Source organism: Thalassophryne amazonica, chromosome 16, assembly GCF_902500255.1.
Source record: "Thalassophryne amazonica chromosome 16, fThaAma1.1, whole genome shotgun sequence".
Lineage (NCBI taxonomy): Eukaryota > Metazoa > Chordata > Actinopteri > Batrachoidiformes > Batrachoididae > Thalassophryne > Thalassophryne amazonica.
The window spans coordinates 11,454,456-11,473,668 of record NC_047118.1 but is presented as its reverse complement, the minus strand read 5'-3'; the positions used below and the strand labels follow the sequence as shown (position 1 = coordinate 11,473,668).

Sequence of the window (19,213 nt, the reverse complement as noted above, 5' to 3'; positions counted from 1 at the left end):
ACATTTAAAGATATATGTTATATTTTAACTTTGTACAAATTACAGAATTGACATTAATGGAGTTATTCTATCGGTAATAATGTTATTTATAAATCAAAACCATAAGTCAGCATGATTTTATTTTCCAAGACCTCGGCTTGACCGGAGCATTGTAACTAATAGAGAGCTGGCTTTATGGCTGCTCTCAGGGTGCCTCTGTGCTGGAAGCTGTGTAGTAAGCAAGAGCTGCTAGCAGGGGCAGGATGTTTAAAGACAAAAGTATGACCTCAGTGTTTGGGTCTGTTGTCACTTTTAATATTACTAGAAGTTATTGTGATGTTAAAACTCAAATTCAGTTTATTAGTGGTTGCAAATGTACCAGAGACAATATTGTAATTTATCGGTTATCTGTAACTTATGATACATTTTTGGGTGGTTTATCGTTTTATCTTTATCAAAGATAACTTTTCAGTTATCTGATTATCTGTTATCGAAGTTAATTTTTTGGTTTTCTGTGCCCACCACTGTTCAGTTTTAAAGTATTCACCTGTATGTTGTTAATGCAGCTGAGCTTTGAAACAATCACAGCGGAAACGTTAAACTGTTTAAAGGCAAACTGAACAGATCATATTCACAGACTATAAGCTGTTCACACAAATTATATCTCAACTGTATCTGCAAGTTTATACAATGGACTTCAACTTTTTAAATAAAAAAGATAAGTCATTTCAATTCCTTTATTTTTATATTTTCAGTTTCAAGAACATACTCTCTAATAAATCCCAACAGGAACATTAAAATTGGTAAGAACTGTACTTCAAAAAGCACAAACTGCTGCAGAATCACCATTTAACTCAGCTGCTACGCTACAGATACAACCCTTCAACCTTTTTCCCTGACAAACCATCGCTAATGCTAGCGCTCTGATGCAAAATATCATTAATACATTACACTGGACTTGTTTCAGAAAAGGTTCAGCATTTTTAGTGCACTTTAAACCTTTTTCAAAATTGTAAATAAATAAAACCATTTTTTTTTCTCACCACAGTATGTAAAAATGCTAAAGACTGAAATTTATATGGAACATTTAAGAAACCATGTTAAGATTTAGCACATGCATATATTTTACTGCCCTTATGATTCAATTATTGTTTGGGAAGAGCCTGGAACTTGCGTTCAGAAACACAAATGAAACATTCATCCACATAAATAGTATCATTAAATACAAGAGTGATAAAGCAAGATTGACATTTAATTTGGAACTAACACTAATTAAACCAAATTACACTAAGATGTGGCATGATAAATTATATTTCATGTGATTCCTGCGTAATAAGTTAGCCACCTGAAGCTCCAAAGAGTGCCACCATCGAGCTTCAAACTGCTCTCCTCATTCTGCAGTAATCACCATGTTGGTCGGTAAAATGTCACTATAATCTTGGAGATTAATAATTACAACATTTTGTTTTTAAATTACCCTGTATATGGAACATTTTTAATTAAATTTTAATTTAATTAACACATTTGCACCGTAACTGGTGCTTGCAAATCACAAGGTAAAAGAGTATCCGTCAAAAGGAGAGAGGTGTGTGCCCATACATGCAGTCTCCTGAGTGACGTGTTGGTCCGGCCTCCGAGCGGGTTTGGGCACAGTCACCTGCAGGGCACACCAGAGGGCCGTGCGGAGGTCCCTGGTCGCGGCAGACAGCTCCTTCAGTGCCAGAGCCAACATCTGGGTGTCTGTCAAACAGGAGCCCGTTAGGACAAGTAGCAGGACATGGAGAGGAGCTTGAGGTTAGCGCTGCAATGTGAGCTACCTCTGTATGCCGTGACATGACTCCCGCTCTGCCTTTGCTGTACGGACACATTGACCAGCTGCTGTTCTTTGCACCTGGCCTGTGTAACGCAAAGACTCATGTGATGACTGCTGAGTGCTGTGTGGATGTTGCTGGGGAGCGGAATGATGTGCAGACACTCCATGTTATCCAGAAGGCTTGCCACCTGGAACATGCCAACATCATCAACCACGGACAGAAATTAGGATCTTAATGTGGCACCTTTTAGACCTGTGCACTTAAAATTTAAGCACCAACAAGAAGAGCTCTGTGGAGTTCTGTTAGTCACCTTATCTTGATTTAAAAATTCATGTTACAAACTACGAGGTCTGTTAGAAAAGTATCCGACCTTTTTATTTTTTGCAATAACCTTATGGATTTGAATCACGTGTGATTGCATCAGCCAAGCTTGAACCTTTGTGCGCATGCGTGAGTTTTTTCACGCCTGTCAGTTGCGTCATTCGCCTGTGAGCAGGCGTTGAGTGAGCACTGGTCCTCCCCCCTCGTCGGATTTTCACTGTGAGGGAAATGTCTGAACGGCTGGAGCAGCGGTGCATCAAAGTTTTCCAGAAACTGAGAGAGACAGCCAGGTGGACACCATTTGGAAAATTCAGATGGCTTTCGGTGAAGATCTTATGGGGATCACACAGATTAAGAAGCATTACCACCGGATTAAAGACGGCGCACAATGGCGGATGGCGCCGTGCTCCGAGCGGCGATCGACAGGCTGAAACGACCAGATCATTTCCAAACTGAATGCGGTGTTGATCCGGGACGTCGTCTGACTACAACCCCTGGCAAAAATTATGGAATCACCGGCCTCGGAGGATGTTCATTCAGTTGTTTAATTTTGTAGAAAAAAAGCAGATCACAGTCATGACACAAAACTAAAGTAATTTCAAATGGCAACTTTCTGGCTTTAAGAAACACTATAAGAAATCAGGAAAAAAAAATTGTGGCAGTCAGTAACAGTTACTTTTCTAGACCAAGCAGAGGGAAAAAAATATGGAATCACTCAATTCTGAGGAATAAATTATGGAATCACCGGCCTCGGAGGATGTTCATTCAGTTGTTTAATTTTGTAGAAAAAAAGCAGATCACAGACATGACACAAAACTAAAGTCATTTCAAATGGCAACTTTCTGGCTTTAAGAAACACTATAAGAAATCAGGAAAAAAAATTGTGGCAGTCAGTAACGGTTACTTTTTTAGACCAAGCAGAGCAAAAAAAATATGGAATCACTCAATTCTGAGGAATAAATTATGGAATCGCCCTGTAAATTTTCATCCCCAAAACTAACACCTGCATCAAATCAGATCTGCTCGTTAGTCTGCATCTAAAAAGGAGTGATCACACCTTGGAGAGCTGTTGCACCAAGTGGACTGACATGAATCATGGCTCCAACACGAGAGATGTCAATTGAAACAAAGGAGAGGATTATCAAACTCTTAAGAGGGTAAATCATCACGCAATGTTGCAAAAGATGTTGGTTGTTCACAGTCAGCTGTGTCTAAACTCTGGACCAAATACAAACAACATGGGAAGGTTGTTAAAGGCAAACATACTGGTAGACCAAGGAAGACATCAAAGCGTCAAGACAGAAAACTTAAAGCAATATGTCTCAAAAATCGAAAATGCACAACAAAACAAATGAGGAACGAATGGGAGGAAACTGGAGTCAACATCTGTGACCGAACTGTAAGAAACCGCCTAAAGGAAATGGGATTTACATACAGAAAAGCTAAACGAAAGCCATTATTAACACCTAAACAGAAAAAAACAAGGTTACAATGGGCTAAGGAAAAGCAATCGTGGACTGTGGATGACTGGATGAAAGTCATATTCAGTGATGAATCTCGAATCTGCATTGGGCAAGGTGATGATGCTGGAACTTTTGTTTGGTGCTGTTCCAATGAGATTTATAAAGATGACTGCCTGAAGAGAACATGTAAATTTCCACAGTCATTGATGATATGGGGCTGCATGTCAGGTAAAGGCACTTGGGAGATGGCTGTCATTACATCATCAATAAATGCACAAGTTTACATTGATATTTTGGACACTTTTCTTATCCCATCAATTGAAAGGATGTTTGGGGATGATGAAATCATTTTTCAAGATGATAATGCATCTTGCCATAGAGCAAAAACTGTGAAAACATTCCTTGCAAAAAGACACATAGGGTCAATGTCATGGCCTGCAAATAGTCCGGATCTTAATCCAATTGAAAATCTTTGGTGGAAGTTGAAGAAAATGGTCCATGACAAGGCTCCAACCTGCAAAGCTGATCTGGCAACAGCAATCAGAGAAAGTTGGAGCCAGATTGATGAAGAGTACTGTTTGTCACTCATTAAGTCCATGCCTCAGAGACTGCAAGCTGTTATAAAAGCCAGAGGTGGTGCAACAAAATACTAGTGATGTGTTGGAGTGTTCTTTTGTTTTTCATGATTCCATAATTTTTTCCTCAGAAGTGAGTGATTCCATATTTTTTTTCCCTCTGCTTGGTCTAAAAAGTAACCGTTACTGACTGCCACAATTTTTTTCCTGATTTCTTATAGTGTTTCTTAAAGCCAGAAAGTTGCCATTTGAAATGACTTTAGTTTTGTGTCATGTCTGTGATCTGCTTTTTTTCTACAAAATTAAACAACTGAATGAACATCCTCCGAGGCCGGTGATTCCATAATTTTTGCCAGGGGTTGTAGCAGAGAAATGGCAAGAGAGGTGCACATAGCACTTTTCCTGCACATTCCACTGTTAAAGGAGATTTTGTCATGAAAACAGGAGCGGAGGAATTCGCCACGGAGCCGCTAATGGCGTGGAACGAAAGCACCTCCGTGTTGGTCTCACAGGACATGCCCTGACATGCCCAGCTCTTCGACAATTTCTCGGATACTCACTCGACTGAAAAGCCACCCAAAGCCGTCTGAATATTCCGAATGGTGGAAGAGCTGGGCATGTCCCGTGAGACTTCCAACATGGAGGTGCTTTTGTTCCGCGCCATGAGCGGCTCCGTCCTGACACGCAAATTCCGCCGCACATCTTTCATTACAAAATCTCCTTTAACAGTGGAATGTGCAGGAAAAGTGCTATGTGCACCTCTCTTGCCATTTCTCTGCTAGTCAGACGACGTCCCGGATCAACACAGCATTCAGTTTGGAAATTATCTGGTCGTTTCAGCCTGTCGATCGCCGCTCGGAGCGTGGCGTGCCATCCACCATTGTGAGCCGTCTTTAATCCGGTTGTAATGGTCCTTAATCTGTGTGATCCCCATAAGATCTTCACCGAAAGCCATCTAAATTTTCCAAATCGTTTCCACCTGGCTGTCTCTCACAGTTTCCGAAAATATTTTGATTTAGCAAAGTGGCAGTCGCTCCGCCATTTTCCTGACAATGGAAATCCACCGAAGGGGCTGGACCACTCCTCCCACAAGGCGTGCTCACAGGTGAATGACGCAACCGACAGGTGTGAAAAAACTCACGCATGCGCACAAAGGTTCAAGCTTGGCTGATGCAAGCGCACGTGATTCAAATCCATAAGGTTATTGCAAAAAATAAAAAGGTCCGTTACTTTTCTAACAGACCTCGTATTGTTGCTCACCCTGATATGAGCTGCCCCCATGACACTGCATATGCATTACCTCCACCAACTCAAAGATGGCAGCGATTATGTGGAAATTTTATGGAGGTGGTTTCTTGGTCAAGGATAACTTCAGTAAATTTTGGTGTTGATTCTAGTTAATGTAAAAACATTTTATCACTCCCCCCCTCCAGCTACAGTAGTGTTCAGAATAATAGTAGTGCTATGTCCACAAAATCTACAGTACAGTATCCTTGATCGAGGCTGATGCAATAAACACCCTGGTGTCAACTTGAGGTAATGCAGACCATGCAAGTTGTGTAGTGTTCCAGTATTATCTTAAAGGGGGAGCAAGTAACGGTCCACTCTGGAGAGACTGTTTGAAAATAGCAAATTTTTTTTCCATCAGTGGACAGAGACATTTGTTACACAAATAACAAAAATATGTGAAACAAGTTTGGTCCACACTGGGCTGAAAATAAAATTCCTTGATCTGGACTCCATTGATACTGACCTTTGCTGAAATGAACCCTTTAAAAGGCAACTCCAGGGTCAGCCTTCATCCACAAATCATGTTTGGTGACAACTGACCAAAGGTACTGAGAGGAGGTCAACAAACCTGACTTTGACCCTAGAGATTGACTTCTGCCAAATCTGATCTAAACCTGGACGCTTCAGGAACCCACCTACAGTAGTCTTCAGAATAATAGTAGTGCTATGTGACTAAAAAGATTAATCCAGGTTTTGAGTATATTTCTTATTGTTACATGGGAAACAAGGTACCAGTAGATTCTCACAAATCCAAGACCAAGCATTCATGATATGCACACTCTTAAGGCTATGAAATTGGGCTATTAGTAAAAAAAAAAGTAGAAAAGGGGGTGTTCACAATAATAGTAGTGTGGCATTCAGTCAGTGAGTTCGTCAATTCTGTGGAACAAACAGGTGTGAATCAGGTGTCCCCTATGTAAGGATGAAGTCAGCATCTGTTGGACATGCTTTTCTCTTTGAAAGCCTGAGGAAAATGGGACGTTCAAGACATTGTTCAGAAGAACAGCGTAGTTTGATTAAAAAGTTGATTGGAGAGGGGAAAACTTATACGCAGGTGCAAAAAATTATAGGCTGTTCATCTACAATGATCTCCAATGCTTTAAAATGGACAAAAAAAAAACAGGGATACGTGGAAGAAAATGGAAAACAACCATCAAAATGGATAGAAGAATAACCAGAATGCAAAGGCTCACCCATTGATCAGCTCTAGGATGATCAAAGACAGTCTGGATTTACCTGTAAGTGCTGTGACAGAAGACGCCTGTGTGAAGCTAATTTATTTGCAAGAATCCCCCGCAAAGTCCCTCTGTTAAATAAAAGACGTGCAGAAGAGGTTACAATTTGCCAAAGAACACATCAACTGGCCTAAAGAGAAATGGAGGAATATTTTGTGGACTGATGAGAGTAAAATTGTTCTTTTTGGGTCCAAGGGCTGCAGACAGTTTGTGAGATGACCCCCAAACTCTGAATTCAAGCCACAGTTCACAGTGAAGACAGTAAAGCATGGTGGTGCAAGCATCATGATATGGGCATGTTTCTCCTACTATGGTGTTGGGCCTATATATCGCATACCAGGTATCATGGATCAGTCTGGATATGTCAAAATACTTGAAGAGGTCATGTTGCCTTATGGTGAAGAGGACATGTCCTTGAAATGGGTGTTTCAACAAGACAATGACCCCAAGCACACAAGTAAACAAGCAAAATCTTGGTTCCAAAATAACAAAATTAATGCCTCGCAGATGTGAAGAAATCATGAAAAACTGTGGTTATACAACTAAATACTAGTTTAGTGATTCACAGGGTTGCTAAAAAGCAGTTTGAACATAACACTTTTGTGTTTGTAGCATCAACAGTAGATGCTACTATTATTGTGAACACCCCCTTTTCTACTGTTTTTTACTAATAGCCCAATTTCATAGCCTTAAGAGTGTGCATATCATGAATGCTTGGTCTTGTTGGATTTGTGTGAATCTACTGAATCTACTGGTACCTTGTTTCCCATGTAACAATAAGAAATATACTCAAAACCTGGATTACTCTTTTTAGTCACATAGCACTACTATTATTCTGAACACTAGTGTACACTGCAACATCAAGACTGTCAAAGATGGAAATAAGGAGGCACTTGAAGTCAGTGGAATTACCCTGGCTTGTTCTCTCATCTGACTGGCAATGAGATTGTCAATTCTTGTTGCATTCAGTGGTGATTTCGGTAAGTAAATGCTGTTTGCTGTTGCCAACTGTCTCTCAGGGAATGCTCTGTTAAGGATGGCCTCCGTCTGAAATAGAAAATAGACAAATATTGAAGAACAGAGCAACACACTTTTGGGGGAAAAAATATATATTTAGAAAAATTCAGGTGAACAGATGGGACCAAAGTAAACACATATATGTGGAATGCTAAATGCACTATTCATGAAAATTTATTTTTAAAATCATTACAATTTAAAAAAAAAAAGTCTTCATATAAACAAATCACTCCACATTCTAGGCCTTTCCAAGTTACTATATGTTAATTTGCTCAGACAGTGGAGTGCTGCTGGATTACTGAATATTTGCGAAGTTCTATGTAATCCTCAGTGAAATAACATACACAATCCCAAAACCCCAAAAAAGTTGGGGCAATAGATATGGATCATGCAAAAAAAAAAAAGCCACAGTGATTCTTGCGTTTACTTTGACTTCTATTTTACTGCAGACAGTATGAATAAAATAAAGCCCCATGCATTTTTGGGAATGTGCTTCAGGCCTTAAATGCAGGAAGGGATGTATATTAACAAATGAAATGATACTGACCACACAAAACGTGTATTTTGCATTCATGCTGTCTGTACTGAGATAAAACTCAAACTAAATGTAAGGATCACTCTTTTATTTATTTTTTAAAATTATTTTTATTCATGTGTATTCTCTATATCTCTTATTATTTTAGATATTAAAACTATATAAATCAGTGGTGCACCTGCACTGCACATCTCCCCTCTCCACCACTGTTCCTGTTCCACCCACAGCTAATTATCGCTGTCAGATGTGATCAACAAATGAGGAGCAGTGAAACCCCAGAATTAAATAAACAGGTGTGAGCAGCATAAGACATGAAAACATATAGGGAAAGTCACCTCCCGGAGCTCCTGAAGGACCTTAAAACAGATGGTATGAAATCTGTCAATGTTAAATTTCTTCTATTGTGGACTCAATATATTGAGTATCTCTCAACTAAAACATTGATTCAAATATGTGCCATTATTATACCATGAACGCTCAATTTCACTCCCAAATGTTTAAATGCTCTGCAATTAATTATTAGTTTTAATATTACAGAATAGTTTTTATACATTGCTAAATACTGATAATCTTTCTATATTACTATATGTTGCTTTTTATGTAATTTTATAATTGTAAAAAATTCAATAATGTACTACATTTTATAAAATTACTGGTTACACATTGACATCAAAAATGGTATTGTGTACTGTGGATTTTCAGTGTTATGAACTAATAAAATTTTATAACATATTGGCAATGCAATGTAACAAAGAAATGAAACCTATAAAATAACAATAATTCATTTGGCAATGCATTTTTGTTTTGTTGCTGCTGTGATCCAGGTTGCGGACTGCAGCCTGCAGAGCTGAATAAGAGCAATAATGAGACAAAATACTGGGTTTCTCAATGCTAGATTTTTTTTTAAAGGCTCCAGATATGAGGTTTAATAAGTCCTTATAGAATCTCCAGAAAATGCTTGAATCCTTATGAGTTCATGGGAGAGGGAATTGATTAGCTAATTAAAAAGTGCCATTCAAACTAATATCTCCTAAAAGCTATGCATTTTGTAATACACATACTCACTAAATTATCTGAATTAAAATGTTAAGAACATACCGCCTTTCTTTCCTTTTCCAGAGCTCTCCATTGCTCATAACATTCATCCAGATAGAAGTAAAGCAGGACAGCAGGTCCTCCTTGATTCATCACCACTGGACTTTTCATGGCTGAGGCCACGCCATGATAAGGGTTTTCTCCTCTGCGGCTCATTATATCACTCAGATAGGAGTAGAACGCTGCAGACGCATTGATGGGCACTACATCACCCAAATCCATGCCAGGAATGCCACTTCCATTCAGTAAAGTGGCTCTAGAGCTGAAGTTAGAGGTGGCGATGGGCAGGAGGGACTGCTTTCTGGGGTCATTTACAGGATACATAAAAGGAATGAACTGCTGTACATTCCCTGCACTGGTTACACGGTTTTCTCCAACAAACCTCTGAGTGTTCCAGCGTGAATTATGTGAAAGGGCCTGGTTCATCTCTCTCATTTGATTGTGGTTCAATGGCCCTGTGAATAAATGTTCTCCCAGAAAACCAGGCCCAAGCATCCGGTTCTGTTCCTTTGGTATTTCTGATCTGACTGTGTCGTTCATCTGGCCTTGCAGGATGTGATGCTGAGAAGACTGGTTCATGTCCAGAGTCATGGGAAGTGAAGCATCTCCCTTATGCATGGTCATCTTGTTGTGGTACTGGTATGGGCGGGAGAACGATGGAGATACGGGCATTGGTTGCTGGAAATGCTCTGTGTTTTGAAGGCTGAATCCAGGTTGATCTTGGGAGCCATCACAATTGAGAGTTTGTTTCCTTTTGCCTTCAGTTCTTTCCTTATGCACCATCCCAAATTCTCCCAGCAGCTCTTTCTGGAGATGTGCCACAGGCATAGTTTGTGCTGGCACTGCAGGATTTGAGTCGTTACACTGTGCAACCATTCTGTTTTTGTGCTGCATCTCCACTGTCAGCCTGGAGGCCTGGTCTTCATAATAAGGATCAAACTGCAGGCTATTCATCTCACTCTGAGGTCTAAAAACATCACTGAGGTCAGGGAATTTATTCAAAGGTTGGCTGTTCCCTCGGTCCTTAATTGATATGTAGGTATATTTAGATTGCTGCAGCTGTGAAGGGGAGGTCCTCCCTGTATTGGACACTGGTAGACCTGGTGGCAGTTTTCGAGGACAGGGTGTGCAGCCATTATGATCTTCATTAGACAAATTAAAAAGCCACTGTTGAGCGCTAGTAAGGCCACTGAACTGCTGAGAAGATTCCTCAACAGTTTTGTCCTCTGACTGTACCTGTGCTTTATTGAAACGGTCAGAGTCTGAAAGAAAACTTGAGATGTGATTTGTTTTTGCCTCTGATTGAAAATAATTCATGAAATCTTCTCTCGGTATCCTCGGAGACCAGACGGGATTACATGAAGGTAGGTACCTAAATGAAAAACTCAGGACCATTAAAGACACACTGGTAGTTTTTATAAAACTAATACAGTATATATGTGTTCGGTTAAAAAAACAGAGAGAGAGGAAAAAACATTCAACAAAACCATGTATAATGTAACTACAATGTAATTGTCTTAATTCTTACAGTTAAAATTCTGAAGTGTATTGTCACATGACTGTTCTTAAAAGTGGCATTGCCATATTACTGAATTTGTATCACAGACATAAACCAAAGAGTTTATTTTTCCAATTCATTACTTGTCTGAAATTAAAACTGCCAATTAGTGTTGCAGTGAAAGTCAGCTAACAATACAAATGTATACATGAAACATGGAGGTCTAATAGACACAATATTTTGGACCTGGGCAAAGAACTGTGTCCTTCAAACTCCATAACAACATGTCTAAGTCATCAATATGGTACTGTAGTCTCCGCAGAGCTGCATGATTAATCACATCCCAATTATAATTGCGATGGCAGCCTGTATAATTATATTAGTAAGCTTGATATAATCAAGAAGCTTTGAGAAATAGAATTCCAAGACCATACATTCACCATATTGCAATCACAAATCACAACTGCAGTGTCATCCATAATAATCACAAACCCTTTTCAACAAAAAATGCAGTGCAGCCTGATCCCACAGTGTGGCATAGTTCCTACCCACAGAGAGAGGAAGCTCACTGCAGGGGTTTCCTGTTTGTTCCATATACCGTATTTTCCAGAGTATAAGTCCTGGGTTTTGTTTTTTTTTTTTACTAGTTTGGGAGACCCTGCAACTTGTACTCTGGTGCGACTTATATACTGAAAATTCACAAGTTTGTGATTAAAAATAGTAATTAGAATTACTATTTATATAGAACTTTCCCAAGAATGAAAGCACTAAACAAAATAAACTCCAATAATAAAAAATAAAATGCCAGTAATAAAAAGTGCACAGGGGTGCCAACAAGTCATGATGAAAAAAGCTGGAATGGTCCAAAGGGCCATGATGTTGGTGGCAAGCGGCCCCCTCTCGAAGTGCATGTTTGGGGGGCCCTTCCCAAGAAAATTTTATAAAACAGGAGGTTCTAGGAACAAACTGGGGCATATCTGAGGGCAAATTCCAAATAAGAACTATATTTTTAGGATATGGCAATGATACTATCAAAACTGAAGATTGTTTAGGCATATATCATTGTTCTGTTAAAGATTTGCTATTATTTAATTGTATATGGCTAATAGACATATTGATTAAAACAGATTTTTTTTTATCTGATTACAGCTCACCGTCTCAGGGTTCCTCATGTTTTCGACAAATGGATGTGCGTTGTTTGAACGCTCGACCAAGTGGGGCTTTGATTCACTGTGAGAAGGACATACCCACGACAAAGATCCAATCAGGATTCGTGTCCCTTGTGACATATAGGGGACTGTTTACCAAAACAAACGAAGCACATGGTTTGTCTACAAGCCGTGGTTAGTGGAGCTGGAGTTGGCCCCGAGATCAACCAACCAGGAATTTTACACTGGATTTACAATGATCTCAAAAACATTTCCTGGCAAGACAAAATGCCCGCGGATCTGCAGGAAATTGGCTCCCCTGAATACACTACAACAATGCACAAAAATCCTAAATTAAAGAACTCCAAACACAGAAAAAGGTGTGACTTATACATGTTTTTTCCTCTTAAAGAGGCATTTTTTGACAGGTTTGACTTATACGCCAGAAAATACGGTACATTTTGCAAGACTGACGTGTTATACCATTATGTTCCTTTCATATTGGTGCTTCAGTTTGACAGTAACAAACTGACCTAGATGGCCACTGTTCTCCAAACAGCCCAACTCCAAATTAATAAAATACTTAATATTCTGTCCCTCTGATACACTCATTTCTAATCTTGTCCATCCGCATCACACACAAAGAAAATCGTTGCATATTCATGGCCACCTGTCTATTTTTAGTGCCACCACCTGTAAACCATACAGTAAAATTTGTCTTATGACATTCTTGTAAACCTTGAATTTCACTCTTGCCGATACCCTTCTACCACAAATCACTCCTACCACTCTTCTTCACCTCTTCTACACACTCAAATACTTTGAAAGGTTGACCTCAAATGATGTATCACTGAAAACACTTTAAGCATCTGCTAGCTGGAAAAGTGTTGCAGAAATATGGTCCTCCTTCTCTTGCTGAGCAGTAACACCACAACTGACAGATGTGGAGCTCAATAACTCTTTTAGCTTAATGAAACACTTAAAACAGGCATAATTAATCTTGTGCCTCTCAAATAAAATCACCCTTTTAAAATAATAATTTTTGTTATTAAGGTTATTAATTGGACCCTACCTGTTGGTCAGATTACACAAAATAACTGAAAATATTACTCTGACCGGCATTTTCATCATTTTCTCTCATTTAATAGACAAACTCGACCCCCAAAATAATAATAGCAATAATCTATCCATTAAAGTTATGAAGCCACTTATTCCAGGTAACGGTCACAGGGGACTAAAGGCTGTCCCAGCGGTCAATGGGCAAGAGGCAGGGTACACCCTCGTACAAGCTTGCCAGTCTATGGCAGGGGCAACACACATATTCATTGACACCCTCACTCCCACCTATGGTCAATTCAGAGCCACCAATTTCCCTAACCTGCATGTCTCTGGAAGTGGGACAAAGCAGGAGCACCCAGAGGGACCCCCTATAATCACAGTGAGAACATGCAAACGCCACACAGAACAGACCTGGCGGGAAGCAAATACAGCCACTTCTCACTGTGAGGAAACAGTGCTAACCCCTAAGCCATCATGTGCCCATAATAGTCATCATCTTTATGTAGGTGCAGTTTCAGTACATTCTCCAACGAGCACAGTACATACTCCACCCTACAATACAGTATGAAGACCTCAGATATAAACATACCCTTCACTGCTGTAGCTGTCCTGTGACTCTCCTTTATCCACAATATTTGACACCAGGCGATTTAGATCAAGCTCCCCATCACACTCAGTACTGCCAGTGACGTTCCTTAAAGTAAAAAACAAAACAACCTTACCGCTGTAATCTGGCTGGTCTTTGGAAACAATTATTATTCTTTCAACAACACGTGTAACTATCACTGGAGTATAAACAGACATGTCTTTTTGAAATTTTAAAATAAGTGAATCCTTAGAAGCGAGGATTTGCCAACCCCAAAATTTTGAAATTTCTAACTTGAAATGGTAAGACCCCCGTCACACGTAGCATGAAGAGGCCGAATTGTGTCACAATGATGAATCGACCCACATCCAAAAAGAGTCGAGGTGCAGTCTAAAAATGTCAGGTAGCAGTCTACATGGCCGGGCCCATTTGCACGGCTGATTCGAAAGTTTGCACGTGTGCAAAACAGTCGTGGCACAGTCCATGTAGGACACCCATCCAACAGCAGTCTATGTGCAGTTGTGCAGTTGACTCCCACTGCAATCTCCATATTCATATGGCATCATAACAGCAGTTGGAACAATCTGATCGTGGTTGGGGGAACCTCGACATGGATCGGACACGTCAGATCCTGCCGGCATGTCCCGCATGTGCCACGTACGAGGTCTGTCCATAAAGTATCGTACCTTTTTATTTTTTTCAAAAACTATATGGATTTCATTCATATGTTTTTACGTCAGACATGCTTGAACCCTCGTGCGCATGCTTGAGTTTTTCCACGCCTGTCGGTGACGTCATTCGCCTGTGAGCACGCCTTGTGGAAGGAGTGGTCCCGCCCCCTCGTCGGATTTTCATTGTCTGGAAATGGCGGAATGAAAAGGACTTTTTTTCCATCAGAATTTTTTCAGAAGCTGTTAGAGACTGGCACCTAGAAACCATTCGAAAAATTTATCTGGCTTTCAATGAAAATTTTACGGGCTTCACAGAGAATAAGGACTTTAACTACAGCTTTAAGGACCCCTTTAAGGACCGTCGGTGCGCCACAATCCTGCCGCCACAATGTCCTGGTCAGAGGTCAGCGTGCACAAGGGAGCAAGTGGATGAACCAACCGGTGTACAAGTGGGTGAGTGAGTGAGTGAGTGAGTGAGTGAGTGAGTGAGTGAGTGAGTGAGTGAGTGAGTGAGTGAGTGAGTGAGTGAGTGAGTGAGTGAGTGAGTGAGTGAGTGAGTGAGTGAGTGAGTGACAGCATTTGGCGTATCCGTCCGCCTATCTGGGAGCTTTATTTATGTTTCTGGTGCAGCATTATGCGTCTCTGTACGGTTGTTTGACAACGTCTGGGCTGCGGTTGTGCGGGTATGCACAACTCAGTCCAGGCTGGATCTGCCAAAATTCCATGTGGTTGTCCAGCAGTCCTACACAGCTGTGCAAATGTGTCCCTCCTGATTGCACCTTGAGGTTTGGGGTTTTTTCCCTGTTCTGGCTGATTCTGCCTGATTCCTGCACATTCTTGCTGTGTGTCACGGGGGTCTAACATTTGGTGCACTTTCATACACAAAATTCATTGAAATGTAAACTTGGAATATGATCAATTTTCACTGTAATGTCACTCCTTTATCGACTTTTCTCGCTCTGTGTTCCTCTTTTCTGTCAATAATTCTTGCCATATCTTTTGACTCTTTTGCTGTTCTTTAGATTTGTTTTCACATCACAACAGATCTCATTTTCATCAAGAGAGATCGTTTAACCTGGGAACATTCTGAAGTAAATCTCATGCATTTGACTAGGCACAAATCACTGTGTGATGGCGCTGCAATTATTTCTGGCCCAAATATAAGAATTTCCAGGAAATCCATTACGAAAAAAGAAAGAGGGAATGTTGTAGTAATAAACATTCCTTAGTCAGGCAAAAGGGAAACATTTATACGACATGAAAACAAACAAGTCTCCAACCGATTTTTTTTTGTTGCTGTTGTTGTATGAAAACAGAATAAATAATGTAACTTCAAGTGCTATCAGGACTAATCTGAGCATGATTAGATCAGCAGTCACAATAACTCTACCACTCCTAGTACAACCTTTTATAATCATTAATTTTATTTATTTATGACTGCATGTGTGTATGCCTCTTTATGTGCCCTGAAATCACACTGTAGTATGCCAAAAGGTTTCTAAAAGGTTTGCATTAAAATGCTCATGAGGCTCAAGAAACAAAAATGCCAATTATGAAAAATGCCAATTATCTGCACATTTAGTGCATATTTCTGCATGTGTATGTTTAGTGGATATGAATCCTACCCTGTGAAATGTTGTCCCTTGCCGTGTTCATAAAGAGATCATAGCACTTACTACCCACCAGACAGCTACTAAAGTTTTTTAAGATGGCAGCCGACAGCAGCTTTCCAGAAATGAAGGAAGAAATGATAAATACCATGTCCACCACCTAATTTCTTCTCCAAAACTTTAATTTTTCAACTACACAGTTGTACAGGGCAGTAACCCTGCAGTCTATTCATCTAGCATTTTTTTTATATAAGCCAGTTCAACATAGGCAAAAACAGCTGATGAATTTCTTTGATCAAAATATTTTTCGAGGGAAATCGTCCCTAGGCCCTGCTGCTTTAGTGATGGTATAACCACCAGAATGCAGCTGTGCACATTTCTGACTATACTTTAAATTTGATTCACTTTTCCTGTAGCTCACTGAGTCAAGTTGCTCAGGTTTATTTATTTATTTTTTTGTAGGCTATTTTTTAAATGCTGCTGTGAGCCACATGAAAGTCAAGTTTCATTCCAGGTCCAGTGTTTTAGGCTACAGAGGTAAATTTACATAAAATGTGTTGCTGTCCAACTACTGTTAGACATCACTCTGCATTTGCTTATATTCATATACACAAAATACAAAAAACAAACAAAAAAACACAAAGTTTAAAAACATACCTATTCTTGAAGCTGCTCTGAGCACAACTGATGAGTTCATAGGGATCATCATGAGCATTATGAGGCCATGTCATGTGGGATGCCGTGTCCTGTTCTGGCACAGTCACACTGGGGATGGTGACGAATGGCGACGCCATGCTTCCTTTGATTCCATCACTTGCATTTGCACTAGCCTGTGAAGAAATGAAAATCATGCTGTGCTTTCAGCTTTTGATGGGAAAATAATCACAAGTAATCACAGTGGGCCTCATTCACCAATATGTGCAAAGAAATGTTCTTACTCTTTGCACAAAATAAGAGCATGTGGAAAGTCACTGCTGAATTCATGACAAGCTTACCAGCCAGTTTTGTTTTCACCACCTTGTGTATGTCTGTGAATCAGACTCAGCCTTTACCATGAAGCTCAAAATTGAGCTCAGGTGCAACCTGTTTCCACTGATCATCCTAGAGATGTTTCCAAAGCTTAACTGGAGTCCACCTGGGGTAAATTCAGTTGATTGGACATAATTTGGAAAGGCACACACCTGTCTACATATAAGGTCCCAAGCACAAACCAAGCATGAAGTCAAAGGAAGACTGTAGACCTCTGAGACATGATTGTCTCAAGGCACAAATCTGGGGAAGGGTACAGAAACATTTCTGCTGCTTTGAAGGTCACAATGACCACGGTGGCCTCCATCATCTGTATATGGAAGAAGTTTGGATCCACCAGGACTCTTCCTAGAGCTGGCCGTGTGTCGAAACTGAATGATTAAGGGAGTAGAGCCTTAGTCAGGGAGGTGGCCAATAACCAGATGGTCACTGTCAGAGCTCCAGCATTCCTCTGTGGACAGAAAACCTTCCAGAAGGACAACTATCTCTGCAGCAATCCACCAATCAGGCCTGTATTGTCAACCTGGTTGCACGGCAAGTCATGATTCAGCAGCAAGAAATATACATGAACCTATTGGTTCGTGATATTGTGACGGAAAGAGCCTCATTTTCATCATGGCAGCACGAATGAATTCTAATTCATTCCGTGATGGCTGCATGAAATGAAAAGAGAAGCAGGGGGCTCGGGGGTGGTTATGGTTAGGGTTGGGGGAAGGAGTAGGGTTAGGTTATAGTTAAGGTTAGTGTTGGGGGTAGGAGTAGGGTTAGTAATAGTGAGTTTAAAAAAAAACGCTGTCACGAAACTTTGACTCATTTTGTGACGGGAGCACAAAAAAAAAAAACGTGAGACTGGGCCTGTATGGTAGAGTGGCCATACAGAAATGCCAGGCGTCATTCACGCCAAAGAGTGAATGACTAGAGACCCAGTCTTTAAAATATTAATATTTTAAAAATCTCAGAACCATCATACATTAATTTGGCATCTCACCCATTAAAAAGAAGCTATTGAAGAAAAATGACTTTTCTATAGAAAAGCAAAGGATTTTTAAAAATATGAATATAAAACAGAAGGTGGAGGGAAACATTTTAAGCTGAGGTGTGCCTAATTAGTCTCACATAGCAGAACCATCCTGCATTGATTTGGGGTATCTAGATCCCATTATATGGACGCTATTGAAGAAAAAAATGACTTTTCTATAGAAAAGCAAGGGTTTTTTTAAAAAAAAAATTAGGTGCAGGGAAATCTTTTAACTTGACATGTGTCTGATTGGTCCCACATCTCAGAACCATCACACATTGATTTGGGGTGTCCAGGTCATCTAGCATGGAAGCTATTGAATTTTTTTATTTTTAAATTCTGACAGTAATTTATTGGTGGCACCTATGTTGAGTGCCACCAACTCTGAATGAAAGCGACGAATATCTGAATGTCCAACATCCAAATACCTTCACCATGGTACTTAAGACACTGATGTTGAACTGTATAGGTTTAAATTACACATAAATGTCACATCATAAGAAAAAATCAAAATAAGTCCAGCATTATTTCTTACCTGATGCTGGTATGTTGAAAACAGAGAATCTGAAAATGTGCTCTGATGTTGGTTAAATGCCATTCTGAACTCCATTGAACTTCAGTGGATTCCTTAAGGTTACTTCATTGTTGATCTTGCAAAAACACATCAAGGGAATTTTTGTATAAAATTGTGTAACATTAATAGATAATCATTAAAACCTAATATTCAAAAATTAACCACTGCAGGATTACAAGTAAAGTTTACTGAAGAGAAAGTAGCAGGAGCCTTTTCAGCTAACGTAGAAAAACCCTCAAGCTAACCCGTTATGTTCTGGACGAATTCTTACTTGACTTGCGCTCACACTGAAGCCTTTTCCTCGATAATTACGTTATGGCTAGCTTCTCGAGAACACAGTAATAAAACAGCTGTCAAGCTTACTTTTCAAATAAAGAAACAAAACTTTACAGGATTTGAAGCATAGTTGGGCGATTGTCTCGAGCCCCCGCTCGACCCCGGAGACATCCGCGAGCATACCTGAACGGTGATTGGCTGAGCGTGTGGACGTGCGTTCGATATTCTGTCCAATTAATAATCAGAATGAATCCGAGCGCATAGCAACATGTCAACCACCTGATGCCCGTGTCCTGAAAAGTTTCCGTTAGTGCATCGTAAAAAAATGACCTCCTACGATGGAATCCCACGAAGTTTATCACTAATTTAATGACGGATCACGAGGCCAGAACAACAGTAATCTGTAAAAGAAAATACTCC

The 19,213-nt window shown here is 40.0% G+C and overlaps 1 protein-coding gene across 1 annotated transcript; it reads right to left on the bottom strand.

Annotated features, from left to right (window-relative positions):
* Positions 1–1,041: 1,041 nt before the first annotated feature.
* moto (minamoto) lies at positions 1,042–18,882 on the bottom strand. The gene is made up of 8 exons (XM_034191287.1): positions 18,789–18,882; positions 18,479–18,593; positions 16,554–16,726; positions 13,619–13,723; positions 9,328–10,696; positions 7,590–7,724; positions 1,797–1,980; positions 1,042–1,719 (listed from the first exon to the last, which is right to left on the bottom strand). Exons 2-8 carry the CDS (start codon positions 18,551–18,553, stop codon positions 1,529–1,531), a joined length of 2,232 nt encoding a protein of 743 aa, XP_034047178.1. The 5' UTR covers positions 18,554–18,593; positions 18,789–18,882; the 3' UTR covers positions 1,042–1,528.
* Positions 18,883–19,213: the final 331 nt, after the last annotated feature.